Source organism: Hevea brasiliensis, chromosome 7 (assembly GCF_030052815.1).
Source record: "Hevea brasiliensis isolate MT/VB/25A 57/8 chromosome 7, ASM3005281v1, whole genome shotgun sequence".
Classification (NCBI taxonomy): domain Eukaryota; kingdom Viridiplantae; phylum Streptophyta; class Magnoliopsida; order Malpighiales; family Euphorbiaceae; genus Hevea; species Hevea brasiliensis.
In genome coordinates this window covers 2654712-2670720 of record NC_079499.1, presented here as the reverse complement: position 1 = coordinate 2670720, position 16009 = coordinate 2654712, and the positions used below count along the sequence as shown (strand labels likewise).

The 16009-nt window shown below is 34.1% G+C and overlaps 3 protein-coding genes across 8 annotated transcripts; 2 read left to right on the top strand and 1 right to left on the bottom strand.

The window, feature by feature from the left end:
• The first annotated feature begins 817 nt into the window (after positions 1–817).
• On the top strand, positions 818–2438 carry LOC110640710 (ethylene-responsive transcription factor ESR2-like). Its single transcript, XM_058150500.1, has one exon. It carries the CDS (start codon positions 838–840, stop codon positions 2173–2175), a length of 1338 nt encoding a protein of 445 aa, XP_058006483.1. The 5' UTR covers positions 818–837; the 3' UTR covers positions 2176–2438.
• A 4105-nt stretch (positions 2439–6543) lies between these two features.
• On the top strand, positions 6544–7378 carry LOC110640679 (uncharacterized). The gene has a single exon (XM_021792082.2). It carries the CDS (start codon positions 6863–6865, stop codon positions 7184–7186), a length of 324 nt encoding a protein of 107 aa, XP_021647774.2. The 5' UTR covers positions 6544–6862; the 3' UTR covers positions 7187–7378.
• Positions 7379–9108: 1730 nt separating this feature from the next.
• On the bottom strand, positions 9109–14794 carry LOC110640701 (BTB/POZ domain-containing protein At1g67900). 6 transcript variants are annotated; one of them, XM_021792133.2, is made up of 7 exons: positions 14678–14794; positions 14360–14469; positions 12530–12666; positions 11796–12030; positions 11650–11719; positions 10252–11514; positions 9109–9841 (listed from the first exon to the last, which is right to left on the bottom strand). In XM_021792133.2, the coding sequence occupies exons 4-7, from the start codon at positions 11852–11854 to the stop codon at positions 9344–9346; spliced, it is 1890 nt and encodes a 629-aa protein (XP_021647825.2). In that variant the 5' UTR covers positions 11855–12030; positions 12530–12666; positions 14360–14469; positions 14678–14794; the 3' UTR covers positions 9109–9343. The 6 variants fall into 6 exon arrangements, with proteins under 6 accessions (XP_021647825.2, XP_058005660.1, XP_058005659.1 ...); XM_058149677.1 differs by lacking the exon at positions 12530–12666; XM_058149676.1 differs by having other exon boundaries at positions 14360–14769.
• Between the last annotated feature and the right edge of the window lie 1215 nt (positions 14795–16009).

Here is a 16009-nt window from a genome sequence, read left to right as displayed (position 1 = left end):
AATGCAGTGGTGTTATCACTGGCGTAATTTATATCTTGATAATAATGAAAAAGAAAACCCTAGAAATTGATTATAGCCATTTAGATTGAGGACGGCCGGCCCAATTTAAAATCCCAATAGTTAGAATATTATTTACAACTTGTTTGGAATGAATGAATTTATAAAATTTTGTAAAATTTATTTTTAAATCTAAAATTTTGTGTTTGAAAGTAAAAGAAAAAAAATGAATTTTAATTTTGTGATTTGAATTCTATAAAATTAAATATAATTATTATAAATTTCATAAAAATGGAATTTTTAAATAAATTTTATAAAATTTACTGCAAAAATTTTTATGACAAAACTATCCATATTTTCACCTTTTATTTCTTTTTCTTCACAAAACCCATTTTTTCACTCTCATATCATTTTTTCACAAAACCCATTTTAAATACAAAGTTATTATGTTAAATGTAATAAATATAATTATGAATTTATTATTTATTTTACAAGATTATATGTCAATAATATTTTAGGAAATAAATATAAATAAATTTTCATTTATGTATTTATTCTAAACATGATTTTATAAAATTCAATTCAAATATGTATTTATTCTAAACATGATTTTATAAAATTCAATTCAAATATATATGAAATTTTATTTATAAATGAATTTATAAATATTTATTGTGTATTTTTAATTTCAGCATATAAACATGGTGTTAGTGACACTCAACCTATTTTTTGTTTTGGAATTTTGTGTAAAAAATTGCAAAGAGCATCCTTGCATGGCTTAAATCAGTCACTTTCCAAGCGTCCTCTGGTATCTTTCCAGAACTTTTATTACCTTATTATATGTCTACCTATAAATACACTACTCCACAGGGATCCAGGTGCCAAATTCCGAGCTATCCCAGCAAATACTCTCCTTTCTTTTCCTTGTTTTCACTGTATTCCGTCTTCAACTGTCCTTCTCCCACTCCCATAATGGAGGAAGCACTTAGGCGACTAAATGGAATGACCCATGTCCAAAAATCCATCCCACATGAACAACCCATCACCGACAACCACAAAAAGAGCACTAATGGAGCTGCAGCAGCTGCCTCTGCCTCCTCCACCACCACCACGAACAAGAGGTCACTGAAAGAAAGTGGTGGTGGCTCAGGTGGGACCATGAGGTACCGTGGGGTTCGTCGGAGACCTTGGGGTCGCTATGCAGCAGAGATTAGGGACCCTCAGTCCAAAGAAAGACGTTGGCTTGGCACTTTTGACACGGCTGAGGAGGCTGCTTGTGCCTATGACAATGCTGCTCGAGCCATGCGTGGCCTCAAGGCCCGCACCAATTTCGTGTACCCTACGTCTGATCCTCACTCTTCGACAGACCCCTTCCTGCCTCCATTTAGTTTCTCATCAAAAGAATCTCAGGCGTCCATCAGGGATTTTACCTCTCGCCACTGTAACACCAATTCTTCGAATTGGCCATCGTTTGGAAACCCTCATGTTCCATACTGCTTTGGGCCCCAGAGGAATAGTTCCGCTTCTTTTAACATGCTTCTCCTTCGTGATTTCCTTAACCCGTCTTCAGTTTCATCGTTTTATAATCATCCTCAACCTTTAAATGATCAGTTTCTGAACATTAATGGTTCATCTACTTCTGCGTTTAGCACTTTCTCTAGTGGTTCTTTGGTGAATCCCTCCAGTGGTTCAAATGTCTCTGACACTTTTACAGGCTCGTCTATGAGTTCTCTACCACTCAATGAGCATAATCGGAGTTACAACTTTTCTGGGGGCTCTGATAGGACCAATTCTCAAGCTGATTACATGGAATTCTTTCCACAAGAACCTTCTGATTCTGGCTTGTTACAAGAGATCATTCAAGGGTTTTTGCCGAAACCCTCTGACAAGATTGACTCTTCAAAAAGCTCCATAAATTGCACTGGCCAATCAACTGTGGCACCAGTACCTGAAATGTCTGCCTACTCATCGCTAGATGAGTTGAGAAGGAGCATCAAGAGTGAGCACTTGGTTAAGAATGAGCACTTGGGTGTGTATCTTGATCATTATCATGGTGGTCCTGCACAGTTCGAGAGTTTCCAAGGAGTTGATTCTCATGTGGTTCCGTACGGCCATGGTGTGCAAGAGAGCCTTCATCAGATGAGTGCGGACGATATTTTCCAATATCCAGACTTATGAGTGCCTTCGCAGCAAGAGTCCAGAATGCTTGAAGCCTCTCTATTGGTGCAATTTCTTGTTAGAAGATATATGTCTAACAAGCTTTCTGACCAGTAGAAATATATTAAAGCCAATGTTAATTCTAGGGTTTGGAAAATCAGTAGCTAGTTTAAAGTTAATTTACTACCATATGGAATCTCCTCTTGGAACTTTAAATTTGAAGTAACGTGATCTTCCTTCTTAATTACGTACCTAATGATAAAATGTGTTGAAGTTTCCTATTCTGATCCTCCAATTGTTCCCTGTCTATCTCCCTCTGGGCATATGCGATCCACAAAAGCATGCGTTTTCTGCATATATTTCGTCTAACATATTCTGTGTCTGTTTGATAGCTTTTGCGTTGACCTTGGAAGTGAAAAAGTTCGTGTTGTTTTTTGTTCGGCTTATTAGTGCAGTGTAGGTTTCTCTTTTCAAGTAAAGAAGATCAGTAATGGCTAAGGATCTGATTATGATCGTCTACACTCTTTCTTTCTTGCATTCCTTTCTGATGAGCTCCATTATCAAAAGAAAGAAAAAAAAGAAAAAAAAACCCTAATAGGGTAAAGTGAACCTCTTCTTTTTCTGGGGAAGTGATGTTGCCAGGTCTATATAATAAAATTCTTATCTTATAAAAGACAAAATTTCACCCCTTATTGTCCACTGGTCTGCAACTCTCCGCTCTGCATGCGCACCCATGTTTTTATTGCAGTTTGCATTAAAAAAAAAAAAAAAAACTGTTTTTTTATAATTGACTTGAATGCGAATTTGAGATTTTACAATCTTGAAAAGATTCCAGTGATATTAAATTAAAATTCATCGTTAAGAAAATATATAATATTATTAAATTAATTATTAAATATATTAAAAATATTAAAAAATAATATTTTTTTTCATATAAAAAAATAATAATATAAAAAGTAATTTTTTATAATTATTAAAATTAATATATGTGTATTGAATATATTTAATAATTTCTCATCTTATTATTAGTTTTTTTTGCATGGAGGTTAAATGAACCTTAATTAGTTATTGATTATCATTATACAATAACCAGAGTCTATTTATTTATCAATAGTAATTGATCAAGAATCCATAGTCTTACCGTTTTATAATAAGAAGTGACGTCTAATTTAGAAAAAATTAGGGTTACATTTTTTAGCTTTTACAGTTTGACATGGATTATATATATATATATATATATATATATATATATATATATATATATATATACACGTGCATTATTTTGAGAACTTTAAAAACTTCTTTAATTCTTGAAAACCTGATTGCAGGTTGTTGGCGTTTTTAGTCCAAAAGCCCAAAAGTCTCATCGGTTATTCAATTACCTTAGAAGTAGGAACTACTATTATTCTTGTTATAAATGTATATATATACACGTGGTATAAAATTGAATTCTTGGTCTGCTCAGAAGTGAGATGATGAACCAGCAGCAGGCTCTAAAAGCCTTGATATATGGGATATGGTACAATTTTGGCTTGGGTGTGTTCACTGTCAAAGGTGAAATGTCTGTTTGTTGAGCATCACCTCACTGGCCAATTTAAGCAGCTGTTGGTTTATATTAACCAAAATTACAGGAAGTTTTTTCGTTATTAATTGTAAATTTAAAATATAAATATATAAAATTTATATTTTAAATATATAAATTTAATATATATATATTATATTTTAAATTTATAATAAATTAAATTTAACTAAAAAAAATTTAAAATTATATGGTTACACTCATTGATTCATAATAAAAATAGATAAATATATTATTATATGCATAATTATATTACAGAGTGATTGATGTAGTAAACTCTTAGGAAGGTTTGATATATGCAATCGTACTCTTTTTTGCATATAGATTATTTTTATTTCTCGAATTCACGACCTCTAAATCACAAATAAAGTAATTATATGATTATACCGACTTCTTTAATAATTATTAATTTTCAAATTACCATGATAATAATAATAATAATGAAGAAGCTGGAAACTATAATACACCACAAGTTGGCTCACCCCATATATGAAACAATATGCCATTAAATCCAATTGCCAAGAAGGGAGGAGACCCTGCTGGCTAACAGAACAAAGAAAACAAATTATCCTTGATGGGTTTCCCCAGAATTTGAATTGAGCTGAAGGGTTAAGCTCATTGAATTGAAGGTCATGTTAAATTCCACGTAAGCAAATTTTGAGGAATTTCATTTCTCTTTGCATGATGAGCACAGTGTGTCTAGTGGTAGACGTATAATATATAGTCCCGGCCCCTACCCATTTCAATAATTTAACCTTAATTACAGCAACTCCATTTACTAAAGCAGCTGCCAAGCCCACAATGATGTGGGGAGTGGTTCCCAAGTATTTAATGATAATTTATTCTTTTGAGCTTACAATTAGGTCCTTTTGAACCACCTTATTCTGTATATATATACACACACTACTATGCTATAAATTCAAGGAAGCTTTTGGAAATCAGTACCACCCTTGAAGCTCCTACATTTACTAGGATTTTCTCCGATAAATTCACTAGTGAACGAGTTCGTAGATTACAGTGGACAAGCACTCTCCCACAAGAGGGGATCCTAACGTTAATGATGAAGCAGACATGTTAGGGCCGAGTGTATTGACGAGGTCCAATAGTCTCTTTGTACTCTAAATTCATATATAGTTCGGCCCAACAACAACTCATTTTGGGTTCAACAGAATGGGATTCGAAGTTTAGTAAATAGTATTGAATTCGTTCGATTTCAAGTTTTAATTGAAATTAATTGTACAATCAACCAAATTTAAAGTATATTTATATATGCAAAGTAGAATCAATAAATAGAAAATATAATTTAATAAACAGATAATATAAAAAAAAAATTATAAATTTTTATCATCTAAACTTTTTATCCTCTAAAAAAAATTTATGCATAAAAAAATAATTTAATTTAATTTAATTAAAAGAATTACAGGATTTGAATGAATTGATTTACTTATGGTCAGCAATGGAATCATTATTGTTATTATAGGTCGTGCTCTTGTTTGGCCATTATAAGCAACATGATCATTTCTTGGGCCCTTGGCAAAGTTAGATATTAAAGTTGGGAAATTGGACCTACAGTTGATACCCACAACAATACAATAAATGAGAATAATAATATAGATTAGCTGAATTTTTAAATCCCTAATCATATTTTTTTCTTTCATTTCCTTCTTGTTATTTTTATCTCCTTGTGATCAAAATACTATGTCACAAATTTTTTTTTTATTTTACTCTAATTAAAATTTAAATTTAAAATTTCATAATTTTAAAAATAATTTCTAAAGTATTTTTTAGTAAATTTCAGAGTTCCTTAATTGTTATTGACAAATTAAATAACAAAATATAATTTTATGAATGTAATTAACTGCAAAAGTGGTCTTCCTCTCTCGTCTCAGAATAAATATTTTTCCTTTGTAGAAATTTTATACAACTTTGTCGGTTTTAGGGTTTCAATTAATCTTGGCTAAGTTCAATTTTATGAGTATTTTCATGAAAATTATTAAATTTTATTTTTTTTTTCATAAAATTAATTAAATTTTAATTTAATTTCATAGGTTTCTAGATTAATTTATTGAGCTATTAATTATTTTATAAATAAAATTATTTTATTTTATTAATTTTATAAAAAAAATAAGATGTATAAAATACATTTAGTTACCTCTTATTGTCAAATCTCTCTCCTTTTTTTGTTTTTCTTCACCTGCAATCACTAGTTAGATAATTATATTTATAAAATAGTTGATAGGTCATCCGTTAATCTGAAAATTTTTAATTTTTAATCACAATAATTTTATAAAATTAAATTAAAATTTAATAAATTTTATAAAAACAAGTTAAAATTTAATAATTTTTATGAAAATATTTATAAAATTGAATTGTTGCATATTACCCTTAACCTTGGTTATATTATTTAAATTTAGGTGATTTTAATTTTAAAAGGTAAATTGTGGACTGTATTTGCCATTGAGGAGTGCCCTTTCAAAGTCGTTAATGATGATGATTTTGTTGATGAAGGATGAGAAGAGGACACAGGTGCTGATCATTTGGATCATTGCCCTTGACAGTTTAAAAGGTCAAAAGGAAAAGTCCATCAATAACACGTAGTAGATTGGTGGAGAAAACCCAATTTTTAGGGTTTTAATTTTGATGGATTAAATTTTTAGGGTTTCTGTTCTGATTAATTTTTTTTTAATTGATTAATTTTCTAAGAATTTATAAACTAATAGAGTTCCACAAGAATGACTGCTATGATAATGGTGACCCACTCTATAAGAGATTTTTCAATGGCATTTTCGCACTTGAATCATCATTCAAAGTGCAAGAAAAAGAAAAAGGGTCGACTGATGATGAATTTCTTATAATCTTTTTTGAGGGTGGTTGAAGCATTAACAAAAAGTAGTAAAATTTTAGGTAGGACGTTGATGGAGTTGGATTATCATACCCGTGAAAGTAAGTAATCTTATTTTGCATTATCCATAGCCCTACCTTCATCACCTTTCTTATCTTCTATACATAATTCCATCTCTGTGTCTCTATATATCTGTACTTCAATAACCAAAGAAAAGACACCCTCATCACCAAGTCCTTATTGAGGTTCCAGGGCTTTGCAGGACCAAAGAAGAGCAGAAAGAAAGAATGGACAGTGGTCAAATATTCGACAAGACTAATAAGCAGGTGGAGATTCCATCAGAGGCTGAGAACATTTCTGGTGGTGTTACTAAACCCCAAACGACGCCTACTTCTGGGTCTGCTATGCCTCAGCTTACAAGACAGCCAAGTGCTACAAAAAACAATTGCCTATGCTCTCCAACTTCCCATGCTGGTTCATTCCGGTGCAGGCTTCACCGTGCCCCGAGTCTCCAACGAACCAAAAGCATCGACTCGACTTCTCTCAGGGACTCGACCACTGCCACAGCTAATGATCCTGCAGCTAGTAATGCAAACATTGATGAGGCCTAGTAATTCGCATCTGTTGTGCTATGCTGCTCTGTTTATGGTTGTTTACTTTGGTTTATTTACTGTTTTCTTTATCATCTTCTTTTCCTCCCTCCTTGTATAGATTATATAAGTTTAAATTAATAAAATGCATGTGTACACAACACAAGCAAAGTGAAGCTTTTTACCATTTGATTTCAATCTTTTAAAATAAAACTGAAGTTGTTTCTGCAAAGTGCATGGGATTCCTGTGAAAAAAAAAAGTAAAAATAAAGTAGGATTCTTGTGAAGAGAAAAAAGAGGAAGAGATAGCAGTGATCCGATCAAATGGCTTTGAAACCTTCATCTAAGGCTCAGAATCAGTGCCTTATAAATGCAGCTAAGAGCTGGACTTAACCAAAACACTGGAATTGATTGACATGAAGATATTTGAGCTACCACCAAACCAGACCCCACTATCTTTGTTTAGTCATGCTTGCGTCAAACCGACACTTGGTCAGATATTGCATTTGCGTACATCAACCTGATATAATGATCAATAGGTGGAAATATACTGCATTTTTAAGCCCATATTAATTGCACCAACCATTTAGGTTCCTTAGTTGTTGACCACAAAATCATTGAATTTTTTGCATTTGTTCTTCCCAACTGTGTTCCAACACATTGATCTTGTAGGAGGAGAGAGGATAGAATTAGCATAGTGAGGGGTGAACTTTTTTTTTTTTAAAAATTTTTTGATTCACTTTGCTATGCACTAAAATTTAAACTCAAGCGTACCATTGAAGTAAAGTTCATTGATGATGAAGCGATAGCTTTTAATCAAGCAGAAGTGAAAAAGAAAGAAAGAAAGAAAGAAAGAAAGAAAGAAAAGAATTATCTATCTTCCATTTTGTGTAAGAAAAATGGGGTTGAGGGAAGTCAAGAAGCAACATATTTGGTCATAAAATTTAAGGAAATGGAATTCAAAGAACTTAAAGTGACAGAAACACAGGAAGGGTCATACTAGATAAGACAGCTATGGACTTTAGGCAATAAACTAGAGGAGATGCAATTATTGTTAAGGAACACTTTAGTGCAAAATGGGGAAGATATGAAAAGGCAAGAAAGAAAGAAAAATCAAAAGAATCACAATGACACCATGTAGCACTAAAGGAATGGAGTGGCAGAGTAAGAGACATGCAGCTGCTTGTGAACAGGATTCTTTGAGGAAACTTATGATGACTATAATGACTGCAATGATGATCACAACAATGATGGCCAACCCACAATGATGCAAGCCAATGCTCCTCCATAACTGACCTACACTGAAAAATTTTTGGCCAAACTCTTTAGTAGGTACTGAGATTTATATTCCAGATAATAAAGGTTCACGAGTACAACTATCTAGCTTGCAACTAAATAATTTTTAGATTACAAACCAATTAAATTAATAATTAAACAACTCAAAACCACATAAAATTTGAAGAAAATAAATCACCCATTTTCAGTAGTATTAGACCAGCCAAATCCTTTACTGATAACAGAGAAAAGAAAGGAGAGTACTTTTCTTTCAAATGTTGAGTTAGAACAGTAATGTGATTTCTTGTTTATATTATTATAGAGCTTCTCGTATCTGGTAAAGTAAGGAATGCATTAAAGCACTCGATTCTGGATAATCTTCTTTGCATGTGTACCAGTAGTCTAACTGAATAGAAATGCATATCTTATTCATAACAAGAATTTCTGACCAGCAAGAGTGCAGATGAGAAAAGAGACGTGGTGCTATGGAATTCCAATGACAGATCAAATTCTTAGCTCAGAACAAAGGAACAGACTGCGTTATGTCAGACAAAAGACATAATGAAAACTCACTGCAGTGATGAACAAGTGAGTATCCAGGGACATGCAAAGAGACAAAGACAGGTGTTGCAGATTTCCAGACAAATACAAGAACATTGGCCCCACAATTGCAGAACTACACCCAAGAATTATCTTCTATTTCTTAAATTAAGATCCATAAAGAGATTTTCTTCTCTTGCCCTGCAAATCTCGATTCTTATTACATTAGATTACTTCAACAATGCACATTAAGATTCTTTGTTTTCAGCTACAATTACAGGAGGACCAAAAAAGGGGAAAAAAAGAAGTGTCTAAGTTACACTTGAAATTAATCTGTTGCTTGGAATTAATCAAAATTCTTGCTCAATTCTTTTCATTGGTAGTTCTATTGATGGACAATAACTTGCTGAACATCCTTTTGGGTCGTGTAGGAAGAGCGCAGATAGTCTTAAATTTGGAAGTTCTCCCAAGTCCATTTGATTGCAGATCATTTTCATCCAAATCATCATCTTCAGCCATTTTCATCCTTAAAGTCGAAATCTTTGACTTGGGTGACTTAAGGCCTGAGACACTCCATTGATCCTCTGCTGGAATGCTAGTAGTGGTGCTTAATGCTGCTGTAGGCCTTGATGGATCAATGTCATGTGAGGCTAGAAGTGCCTTGATGTTCCCAGGCAGGTCAGTGACTTTGCTTCCAGCCGTGGCTGCTCTAGCTTGTTCAAAGAAGAGAACTTGCACTACCACCCTCAGTGGGAGTAACTCATTCTGTGCAGCATGCATACAGGCTTCAACAGATAGTTTCTTGCAGTCTAGGGTTCGACACAGCCGTTTTCTTTCACTCTTGTTTAGGTCTGGATGTGCCTGGAGATTCGTACAAGACAATTATAATAATTTGCCAATCTTGTAATACTAATAGTAAAGTAAGTCACCACAAATACCACAACCCAGTTTTCTCCATAGCTAGAAATAGCATACTGGTATACAAATCCAAATACATTGAATTTAGCAAAATAGACCTCTAGTGTTGGAAACCAGAATGACACAAAATTATAGCCATTTAAGCTAAATTTGTTAGGTCAGCCTAATCCTAACTGCCAATAGACTATGAATGTGACAAGGTCCTGAGGTCAATAGAGTTTGTTATCTTACTGATAATGGTGACCCACATACTAGAATGTGATAGTGAAATGTGTCCTAACATCAACTGTGGAATGAATTATGGTAAATTTGTTGAGACAAAGAAATCCTTCTTTCCCATTTTTTTTTTTTACCTTGAGATAAATGTCAATAGCTCTGTAGAGATCATCATGATCAAGCCTTGCGAAATCAGGGATAGACTCAGCAAGGGCAATAAACTTTGAAAGATGCAAATTCACATCTCTGGCAATCTCTTGCAGATAGGCATCTATAACCTTTGCTACCTTCAACTTTGAGCTATGTGAAGCAGAAGAAGACCTCCTGCTCTCTTGAAACTCCAAATCAATATTCTCCGCTGACCGAGATCTTCTCCTTTCAAACCCCAACTTGGATCTTGGAGGGCTAGTGGGTGGACTCTGCCCTTGTAACATGAACTGCTCCAATATGGTCATTACCAAGTTTACATCATACAAAGTATCATTTTCATATGAGAAGAAGGGTATTAACAAATCATTTACTGTTGCTTCCTCTAATTGAAGTCCCACTCTTCTAGCCAATTCCATCTTTGAAGAAGAGGAGGCGTTAAGGATATTGGCTGCTTTCAAAAGTTTAAGCAGGAAACTGCAGGATACAGAACCTTTATCTGCTGGGAGTAAACTTACTATTGATTCCAAAAGCAGCCTATGCTTTGAATTTATCTCATTCCCCGAGTCTGAATCTGAATCTGATGCTTCTTCATTATTAGCATTCCTTGGTCTTGATATGTTAGGCAGCCATCGAGCTGCATAAATTTTCAATGCATCACCTATGAGATTAGAAGCTATCTTTCCACCAGATTTAATAGCCACCATGGCTCTCCAATACAGGTCTATGCCCAGTTCTGCCATATCTTCAGCCCACCACCACTTGCTTGTAGGTTTATGTCTCTGGCTCTCTGCTCCATTACATGATACATCGTCCCTTACTCTTCTAGAATGACTGTGTGACAAACTTATCTTTGAGGGATGAGTCAAGACCTTTGAGGCAATAGCTTCGATGCATCTGCTTGTAATTCCAAGGTCTTCCGACCACAAAGGAAATGCTTTAGTGCTTTGTAGAGTAACAATTGAATCCTTCCACCCAGAAAGTACACAAGAATTGAAGAAAACTTCAAGCTTGTATATTAGGTTCCCCTTCTCTACATCCTCTGTCATCTGCAAATATTCAGCAGCACATCTTGCTGCTACAATGTTGTAGGCACTGAGGGTGATTGTAATACCATAACAGAACTTTGCACAGAGCTCAAATGCCTCAATCCCACCTGGAAAATCTGATAGTTGGACTATTTGGTGCTGTGAGGATTCAGGGGATTCAGAGCATAGTCTCTGTAGGCGCAGGCACTTGGAAAGCAGAGGAAACTGCAAACAATGAACTTACAAGAAATCAGAACGAGAGAAAGTCTCAGATCATAATCCAGTTAGTTCACCTAGGAAAAAAATAAAGATTAATCCCCTTTATCCCTTCCCTCACCGAAAAAACTACTGAGCTTTTACCTTGTGAAGCAAATATCTACTTCCTTTCAATTGAATTATGAGATCACTAGAGACTTCAGAGGAGACAGATCTGCATTGAAAAAATAAATTCTGTTATCTTTTCCAGGAAATACATGTCATCTGGCAAAATCACTGAAAACTTTTACCTGACAGATTCAGCAGTGTAGAAGGTGTCCGGCCGGGATCCAAGTTTCATAAACTTCATGACTAATCCTTCTGATCTTTCTTCCCGATTTATGTGGTCATCATTGTTGAATCAGATAGACCCAACTTGAAGACCAATACAACCTTCCCATTCAATGCAAGAGAAGCCACAGAAAGTTCCTTCTCCAACAGCTAGCGAGCAAGAAATGTTGTTCTCCACTCAAGATCACCTGTTTCCTGAATAAAATAATTTTCCAACTTAGCAACAGAACAAATTATCCCTCAACCACATTTAAAGCTGTAATTTTCACTCATTTATAGAAAACAGAGAAAGGGATAGAAATTTCATGGAGAATATAATCTATAGAGAAAGTGATGCCAAGAGATGTAGTTGTGGGTGCTATACAAATAGAATTACTAGCAAAAAATGTCAAAAGTGAAGGAAACCCAGAAGATCAAACACTCCAAAGTGCATGTCCTATCAGTCAAATTCTACACCCAAAAGGCTTGGACATACAAATAAATAACCAAAACCACTGCAATCCCATCAAGATCAGATATAACTCACCCATCAACAAGTCTCCAATCAAACACAAGATAGTGAAAAGAAAAAGAATCATACCTTCCCTAGAACAAAACACACATAACTACCTATATCCTAAAACCCTTCCTTGAACTAAAAAAGAGAACATTACCAAAAAAGAAAATAAATAAAGAATGGTCACAAGATTACAACCTTAAATCCAAGATTCTTGATATGCTCAACATGCACTAACTTGCCAATCATGCACAGAAAAAACAGGACCTGAAAAAATGTGAGAATCTGCCAAGTATAGTACTCCACTCTTTTCTTTATTTTTTTTTCTCTGCAACCTGAAACAAAGAAATGTGGTTTAAGGCTTAACGCATATTTCCATTTCCAGTGCCAGCGTGCAATGAGAAAGGAGATGCCTCCTCTGCCCACTTGTGTCCTTCCCTCTGATCATTGCCATAGCATTTTTTTTTTTATTTTTTATTTTTTACAGTACACCCCTTTGGATTATTTTATATACCCAACATCTTACACTTCTCAAATTACATATAAAAAAATCACAAAAAAGAATGATTTAATTATGTTTGTATTTTTATATATGAGGCAAAAGAGCAAAGGGTTGCTAAAAGAAAGAAATAGGGTATGTATACAACTATTAATGTAGGCTGCCTTTAAACATTCTTTTTCTCATCGTCAATAGCTTCCAAGGCAATATTATATAAACGGGCAACAACCAAAATGCCCTTGTGTTTCACTATAATATACAAGAGAGTCACACACTTTGTCTACCATTGATTATGCGCATATGGTCCATGACCATGAAATTATATTTCTCATTTATTGTTGGTGTGAAATGATGAAAAAAAAAAAAGTTCATTACCATGAAAAAGTTCATTACCATGAAGGGGAATTCTTCTTCTTTTTAGGTTCTTATTAATTAGTGTCTTTCTTTCTTTATGAGATTATCTATCCCAGGTGTATTAGCAAAAGAGTGATGTTAATATGACGTAAGATTTTTCTAGTACTTGAAAGTTTTCATAAATGAAATGCTAAAATCTTGAGTTGGAGAGTTGAGAGTCATTTTCAGTATGTCTCTCATCGGATTCAAACAGGTTACAATCTTTTTATATTTAAAAGATTAATTATCATATCAACAAGAGCTGAGATTTATGAGCATGTATATATGTAATGGGACATAGTACTTGATCAACAACCTGGGATTGACATGTAAGTATGTATGTGTATATATATATATATATATATATATATATATATATATATATATATATATAGAGGCAGCCTCCTCAATAGTTTGTACTTGCCATAGCAGAAGTATTAGTATTTGTTTAATTGTTTATCTAAAGTTATAGCAATGAACAATCATATGTGAATGTATTAAAATTTAATTTAAAAATTTGGGTCATATTCTAATCACTCAAATCAATTGTCTATGCAACCCCACATTACTTTTAAGCAAAGCTGGATTTCCAGCTAACCTAGCTAGCTAGTATGTTTACATCACTTAACTGATGAAATGAGTGCTCTCTTTTTTTTTTTTTTTTTCTGGTTGATATGTAGATTTCCCTTTTTATTTCTCATTTCTTAAATCTTGAACAAGAGAAGATTGAGAAGTGATCTTTTTCCCCCCTTTTTTAATGGTTTTTTACATTGAAGTGATAGGCATCAAGATTTGAAGTTTTGAACACTAAAAGCAAGTAAAATGGAGAAGAAATCCGTCTTTCCTCTCATGAGCACAATCTTGACTCAATTATAACATGATTAATCTAAGATAATCTAGAATCGTTATCCTTTTCAAAAAGCCTTGTCTGCTATGGTCCACCCACCAACATCTTTCAAAGGAAAAAATGGCATTTTCATATATAGTTTAATAATTCTAGTGCTCAATTTTGTTTTCACATCTTGTTTGCAGAAAAAGATTTCACACCATCCAAAGGCAATAGTATCCAAACTACCACAAAAATTTAATTGAAAAAATAGTGTAAGATAAAAAGAAAGAATAGTGGCATCACACACCTAAGAATCCCAGTGGCATGTTCTCTTTGGACCTTGTAGGCAAATGGCTGAAAGAGTGACAACTATTAAATTCCTCCAAATCTTCATAGCTAGCTCCCTTCCCTGTCTTTCTTTTTGGCAATCAAACAACATATAGGTTAGTTAAGTTTTGGTCTGAAAGAGTTGTACACATCAAACAAAGCTAGAGTATCCCAAACGTTGTCTACCAAAATTAAGCATGATTACAAGATAAAACAAAGACCCAAAATCTGTGTTGGCTCAATCAATGTCCACAAGAGACCAAGACCCAGACCCTGTGTTGGCTGGATCATTGCCTACCTCAAAAACCCATTACCATTTGCAGTCTCTATGGGCAATCTTGAAATTTGCCAAGTGAGTAAAGGGTAAGTTAATGGTGGGAATGAGTTGAGTGGTGAATGGAGGTAAGTGCTAAGCCATGTCCCATGTGGGCATAAATTGATGTCAACCCAACGTGAGAAAGGGGATGATCCATAAATGCTGTAATGGTCCTTCTATGTGTTACCCAATGGGGTGGCCAACCGACAATGGTCTCTTTTGTGGGTCCCTGCCCCTTCCTCTGGTCCCTACCAACGTATTTCCTTTCTTCCTTTGGTGGGTCCTTTTTGTCTTCGCATATAGCTAGATAGATCGGGTCTCTTACTCTTTACAGTTTGCATATAGATTTGTTCTTCTTGACCTTTGGCCTCAAAGGATCAAACTCACTAATCATATAATTTCAATTTCATCTTAATAGCAACTTTGGATTTTGTGTCAATTTCTTTTTTATTTTATCAGAAATTTGAAAAAAAAAATTAGAGAGAAATTAGAGAAGTGAATGATTAAGGGAGATATTAGGTTTTTTTTTTATCGTAAGATAAATATTATTAATTAAAAGGGATTTATATGTGACGCCCCTTATCCGTCTACAGTGTAACAGAGTAAAGCGTGTCACATTTGGTGTCGAAGTATCCTATCATGTTTTGTCGTGTACTATATTAATTTAATTTTATTATCTTACGTGTAGAAATATAATATATATATTTTTTTATTCATATCTTATTTTTGAGGAGACTCTATCCGGATCTCCACAAAAATAAGATGTGAATAAATAAATAAATATATATATATATATATATATATATATATATATATATTTCTACATGTAAGATAATAAAATTAAATTAACATGGTACACGATAAGACAGGATAGGGTGCTCCGGCACCGAATGTGACACGCCTTACTCAGTTATACTGTAGACGGGTAAGGGGAGTCATATTTATTGGTATCAGAGTCAGACACTCTCTTAGTACAGTGTGAGAGCGAGGACACTCGAAACTTAAGGGGGTGAGGAGCCCGGCTTAGGCTGGACGTGGCGTAAAGCTCTTTTGAAAGACAAGAAAACACGTCCCTCATCGGAATGGGAGGACAAGGTAATAATATATAAAATAGGAGAACTAATCACTAGAGGCGCCTTTTGGTGGAATGGCTTGAGAGTTAGAAGAACTCCAAGGTTAAGCGTACTCGCTTAAGAGAAATCCTAAGATGGGTGACCTCCTGAGAAGTTCTCCATTCCACCTATGAGACAAAACCATGAGGCTGACGGCCAAAGCGAACAATTCCTCTAGTAGTTGAGCCTGACCGTTACATTA

Excerpts from the sequence above, each read along its gene's own strand:
- LOC110640679 (XM_021792082.2), top strand. The coding sequence starts at position 6,863 with ATGGACAGTGGTCAAATATTCGACAAGACTAATAAGCAGGTGGAGATT.
- LOC110640701 (XM_021792133.2), bottom strand. The coding sequence starts at position 11,854 with ATGAAGTTTATGAAACTTGGATCCCGGCCGGACACCTTCTACACTGCT. Across the intron at positions 11,720-11,795 it reads TACACTGCTGAATCTGTCAG|ATCTGTCTCCTCTGAAGTCT; the intron begins GTAAAAGTTTTC and ends TTTTCAATGCAG. Across the intron at positions 9,842-10,251 it reads CTATTGACATTTATCTCAAG|GCACATCCAGACCTAAACAA; the intron begins GTAAAAAAAAAA and ends ACGAATCTCCAG.
- LOC110640710 (XM_058150500.1), top strand. The coding sequence starts at position 838 with ATGTCTACCTATAAATACACTACTCCACAGGGATCCAGGTGCCAAATT.